General features: G+C 38.1%; 1 protein-coding gene across 2 annotated transcripts; it reads right to left on the bottom strand.

Moving 5' to 3' along the window:
* Positions 1-2,087: 2,087 nt before the first annotated feature.
* LOC133205208 (Bardet-Biedl syndrome 10 protein homolog) lies at positions 2,088-6,034 on the bottom strand. Of its 2 annotated transcripts, none has more exons than XM_061340969.1 (2): positions 6,024-6,034; positions 2,088-3,752 (listed from the first exon to the last, which is right to left on the bottom strand). In XM_061340969.1, the coding sequence occupies exon 2, from the start codon at positions 3,749-3,751 to the stop codon at positions 2,093-2,095; it is 1,659 nt and encodes a 552-aa protein (XP_061196953.1). In that variant the 5' UTR covers position 3,752; positions 6,024-6,034; the 3' UTR covers positions 2,088-2,092. The 2 variants fall into 2 exon arrangements, with proteins under 2 accessions (XP_061196953.1, XP_061196952.1); XM_061340968.1 differs by lacking the exon at positions 6,024-6,034 and adding an exon at positions 5,864-5,966.
* Between the last annotated feature and the right edge of the window lies 1 nt (position 6,035).

The raw sequence follows: 6,035 nt of genomic DNA, 5'->3' as shown, positions 1-6,035 counted from the left end.
TGAGAATCCGAGTAGGTCACAGACAAACATGTCTTCATTGCCCAGTAACCCTGTAAATCTTAGTACACCTAAGAAAAAGAACCAGACAAGTTTGATGGTAGAAATGTAGCATGGCAGGATTACTTAGTTCATTTTGAACAAGTGTCTGACTGGAATAATTGATCATATGAAGAGAAGTCTCAGCAATTAGTTATGTCATTAAGGAGGGAGGAATGTAATGGTTTGGGCCGTGGATATCGGCCTGGGTAGCTCAGTTGGTAGAGTACCTGACTAGTGATGCAGGGGTCCCAGGTTCGATTCCTACGGAAGCCGGTTGGTGCCAGGTAGAAAAAATATTTTATCTGGCGGCCGCCAGATAACTTTCTGGCGGCCGCCAGATAAATAACTGGCGGCCGCCAGAAAGTTATCTGGCGGCCGCCAAATAATTTTCTGGCGGCCGCCAGAACTTATCTGGCGGCCGCCAAATAATTATCTGGCGGCCGCCAGATAACTTTCTGGCGGCCGCCAGATAACTTATCTGGCGGCCGCCAGATCTTTTTATCTGGCGGCCGCCAGAAAATCATTTGGCGGCCGCCAGATAAGTTTCTGGCGGCCGCCAGTTATTTATCTGGCGGCCGCCAGATAAAATATTTTTCTACCTGGCACCTACCGGCTTCCGTAGATTCCCGGTCCAGCCATACATTTTCTCCTTTCCTGTTATAGATTTGGTGCCAATGACCACCCCTGGACTTGCAGATGAAAGTCCTGCCAGGGGGTAATAAGAACTTGGGTTGTGTCTTCGAGGGCAAAGACAATTTTAAAGAGGGAGAAATGTAATGGTTTGGGCCATTGATATCGGCCCTGGTAGCTCAGTCGGTAGAGCACCTGACTAGTGATGCAGGGGTCCCGGGTTCGATTCTCGGTTCAGCCATACATTTTCTCCTTTCCTGTTATATAACAGAAATGTTTTGTCTGTAATCATGATTTCTGGCCAAAGTTGGTGTTTGTCCTGTAAGCCCAGTGTAGCTATATGAACAGTGTAACCACTGGACATATTACAGATTTACTTCGGTTGAAGTTTCCAGACATCGTGATCATTTTAATCATCACTTTCAAATGTAACTCAAATACTCATTCATCTGTCTAGTCTTGTCCCATGATCCCTTGTTCTTCGCAGGCACGTAGTATCGTTTTTGAAAGTGGAGTGGGAAGGCCTACCAGGGAAAAAAAATCTGGATCATCGGAAAACTTTGACACGCAAAAAAAAAAAAAAAAAAAAAAAAAAAAAAAAAAATCCTGTTTCGTGTGTGTATAAGTTCCAACTTTTTCACAACCAAATTTCCTTCATGCAATACTACAAAGCCCTGATTTTGAATTTTGACTATGCTGCAACAAAAAGGAGGGGGCAACCACCCTTTCAATGAACATTTTCTCTAGTAAAAGCTTATGTTTGGAAAAAAGTGGTGCCCCCCCCCCATACTATGTGCCTGCTTCATTATTGGGGACCCCAAAGTGCAAGGGATCATGGGACAAGACTCATTTAAATTGTCCTTCTATTTGGCCTTCATATAAAAACTTCCTAGAAGTGAATCCAAATGAAACACACTTATTGTGCATTTCACATTGCTTTTGATTTGGTATTTGTTAAACACTTTATGTGTATCACCGACTTTGGTTAAGAACACTTTCATAAGCTGTGCTTGCCTAATTTTTAACAAGTTTCATTTGTTATATGTCCTTTAAGTTAGCTTTTCACATGAGGTATAAAATTAAATCAAACATACTTTTGTGGCTCACCTGTGGAATGTCCTATCTTGGCATAATTTTCAGTGTTTACATTTGTGTTTTAGTCCTTTCAGTTTAAAAATTCAAAAATTTTAACTTGCCAATTTTCTTTCCTTTACTTTTGTAATTTTTTACCATTGTACTCAATTTTGAATGAGTAATGTCAATGACTGTAGAAAAGTAACATATATGTACTTCGGTTTTAACCTCAGAACACACTTACTTGATGATCTACACAAGAGTTTTAACCAAACAGGTGTTCTTGAAGTAATCAAAGTACACATTTTGAAAAATTAAAAAAAAAAACAACCCCAAAACAAAAAAAAAGTTAAGCATTTTTTATTCCAATTATACCATTAGTTTTCAAAATTGTACTCAATAAATTAAGTACACAAGAAACAACATGGAACTTAACATTTAATGACTCCAGCACCCCTTCCTTCTCCATATCTTTAACAGTTCCTCTTCTGTCAAATCCGAAACATTTAAAACTGTCCGTAGATGAATCAGTCTCATTTTGTATATAGGACAATTTGACAAGGAAATTGTGAGTTTCATTCATTGTTGTTTCAGACACATTTCTGTATAGTATTCTGGTAACAGTTAAAAAAGCTCTTTCTAGTATCTCAGCCATCTGCATATCCTTATTGTGAATTTTATTTCTGCTGATCTTCACCAAAAATGCTCGGCAGAGAAGTTCAAAACTTGCTCCTCCAGGTAATGTAAAAGAAGTACAATTTTCACTGTCTTCTGTGGTCTTCAGTAAACATGGAGGATTAAGGGACAAATACACAGCTTTAATGGCTTTATGAATGACTGTATATAGCTGTGCACACAATCCGTCAGTCGGTGCTGTCAACAGAAGAGTTTTCGTAAATGGAGCAAGTTGCTCGCCACTTGGTATCACTTGAACACAGAGTCTACCATTCATGATTACTCTCTTACAAGACGAAGCTAGAAATATTTCCTTTTCCATAAATTTCGTAATGGGAAATTCTGAAATCATACTTTTTTGGCACATCTGACTAAGGAATTCAACGTCTTCTTCCTCCACATAATGTATCACAGAAATTTTCTGGGAACTGAGAACTTGTAGACAATACTTGGGTATTCCCATTGAACTAATCACCAGAGTTATATCCTGTTCATTACACAGGGATGCAAACTTTTCCGCTCGTTCTCTTTGATATTTCATAAAATTCCCCAAACTGTCATTGGTGGACAGATAAATAGATTCTCCATCCTCAGAGTTTATATGTCCTTCGATTGAGCACATCAGAACAACAAATTTCACACAATCCATAGAACACATTTCAAAATTAGTAACAAAATCTCTTTGAATAATGTATGAATCTACTGTTGCAGAATCAGATATAGATGAACCAATGTTTTTAATTGCCAGCTGACTGAAGTTTTGTGTCATTATTGATATCTGCTCCAGAAAGAGGCTAGGGGACAGGTCAAAGTTCAATGATGACATCACAACTCTTGTCAAACTTTCTACCACCCTTGCAGAATAGTGTGGGGAAATGACACCTCTTAACACACCCTCAATGCTTTCACAAAATGCTTTTTTATCACTGCTTAAATTGCATGTCCTTGAATGTTTTAATACATGCTGCTGAAGTCTAGGAAAAAGGTGTTGATTAAAGTGAGTTATGCCCCTTATCAATTCACCTCTTTCTCTCTCAGAATACCTCAAGTCTATCTGCTGTAACATATCTGTTAACATTATGATGAAAACTTTACTTCCATCTCCTGTGTACTGAGTCATCTGGTTAACAGCATCCACAACTAACCTTCCCACTGGATGACCAATATGCAATGCATTAAAAATTGTTGCACCATTGTTTGACATTAAGACTTGTCCAGTGGAGGTACACATCAATGTCTGTAGACCCTGTGGCCCAAAGCCCCGAGATACTAATGATTCTAAGGCCTTACATATCTGAAGAGACTTTGAAAAGTCTAACAACTTGGACTCCATTCTGAAAAAAAAATGTGCAATTTGAGAAAATGTATAATAGATAAAAAATTAGAAAAGAATAATTTCCAGCACAAACAAAAAAATGTTTCTTACAATGAACGCAATAATAGAGCATGGGCACAACGTATACTGTACACTATGTCAAACCTTGACAGAGATACATGTATCTAAAAGTCCAAGACGTCAATGTCTCAAATTCTTAAAAGTCTAGATCAAATCATTAAAGCTTTTATTCAAGATACCAGAGTTCATTTTAGGAAATTTAATAGATTCCTGACTCTATCCCTGCTTTAATATTTTGACATATGTGAGGGGGAGTCATAGTGATGTCATACTAAAAATATGGAATTTCCCACAACCAGCTGGTGTCACCACTTGACTGACCTCTTGCAGCATAATTTGAAATGGCCAACTTTGAAACTTGGTAAACTTTTCACAGGAAGATATTAGCATGTTGCACAGATGAAGCACCATGGCCATAATCTCAAAAAATCATCCACTTTGTTCAAATGGAACTAAAATTCTTCTGACTCTTACTCCTGCTTTCATATTTTGACAGTGCTTAATTAGTACAACATACAAATAATTGAACACACTAAATGCGATTTAACTTCCTGCAACAATTAAATCTACTGAGCCTTGAAGGTTCAGCACTTTGAATTCCAATTTTCGAGGTCAGGAACATGTTAACACCAGCTGGCTGTGGGGAATTCTGGGTTTTCAGTATGGTTTCCCTTCAGACTGTCCCCCCCCCCCATCAAATGGCAGTAAAAGTCCATGTTAAATTATCTCAGATTATATCTTGGGGTATAAACCGTACAAAAGAAGTCCCTCCAGAAACTTCTCGCCAACAACTTTTAGTACATTTGTCCACAACCATTTTCATAAAACAGATCCCAAAGGGTTTTGACACAATCTGAGCAAAAATCGGTATAAGTACAATACCTTTAAAAACTTCTATACTAAAAAAAAGTCAACATTTCAAATGTTTTACTGAACATGTTGAACCGTCATAAAAAAATCGATCTTTGACAGCAGAGTGAGATTTGGACCTGTCGATGAGATATTGGACTGCTCACATCACACTGTGGGCGGGATCAGCTAAATCTTGGTTGCATTGACAGTAACAGAATTGACCTGATTTTTAGTGCAAATAAAGGAAATTTACATCACGGAAGCCAGCACAAGATACATGCGTGTCAAAAACTAAAATATAACACAACATTTATTGACTGTGTTCTCGGGCTAAATGCTCTTTGTTGACCCCTCGAATCAAACTGTTTGCCTTCGGCCTAAGGCAAACAGTTTGGTTCTTGGGTCCAACAAAATGCATGTTGCCCTTGAATCCAGTCAATAAATGTATATTATTATACTTTCATGTTAAATACTAAAATCTGATTGGTTTAGACGCATTTAACAATCCGTAATATTACCCTCAGCGTTAGCAACACAGTTGACAACGGGTAACATTACGAAAATGTCACATGCGTTCAAATCATGCGCGTACGGTTCACCGTAGAATTCTCAAAACGTCAGTTGTGCGTTTGAAAGAAGCCAAATAAATGATGTCAATAAAAGCTTGCGTCCGACGTAACTTGAAAACAACAAACGACAGACGAAACATCCTTGCGAGTGCAAACTTTAGATGATAAAGGACTTTTTGAGTAGCAAACAAACAATAAAGAGGTTGGTAAATCTTTTCCGAAGATTTCTTACTGAGAAAAATAGAAGCGGTGAGTTTGAAAGCTTTCTAACAGTTTGAAAGCTTTCTAAGCGTGAACTTAACGACGATCTCCAAATTTTTTTTTTATGACATCCGAAATCAATAAGACATTCAGTAAAATAAAATAAATAGTGCACGTTTTTTGAGGGTAACAGTTGAAATTGACACCCCTCGGAAAACCATTGTCAACCTCCTCTGACGCGTCGGTTGACAATGGTTTTCCTTGGGGTGTGAATTTCAACTGTTACCCTCAAAAACGTGCACTATTTATATAATATATGCCGGTTTCTGCTCAGATTATGTCAAAACCCTGTGGTAGATCCTGCATACTTGACTCATGTCAACCCTAGTTACCCTTTTAAGCCTTAGGGGCTAGTGATTTCACTTACCCTGTAACCTGCAGACGGAAGAGTCTGAGCATGTGTCAGGAGTTAGGTAAGCAATGAATAAAGATTATAGGGGATAACTATAAATGTACTAAACTAAATTTACTCTCATAGTTCGTTATAATTTAGTCTAGTCACTCAACCGAACTACAATCGTCTTTACCGCAAAAGCTCT

This window comes from Saccostrea echinata, unplaced genomic scaffold (assembly GCF_033153115.1).
Source record: "Saccostrea echinata isolate AGI-Se365-2 ecotype Australia unplaced genomic scaffold, CSIRO_AGI_Sech_v1 ptg000054l, whole genome shotgun sequence".
Lineage (NCBI taxonomy): Eukaryota > Metazoa > Mollusca > Bivalvia > Ostreida > Ostreidae > Saccostrea > Saccostrea echinata.
This window is presented reverse-complemented; position numbering and strand designations above follow the sequence as displayed.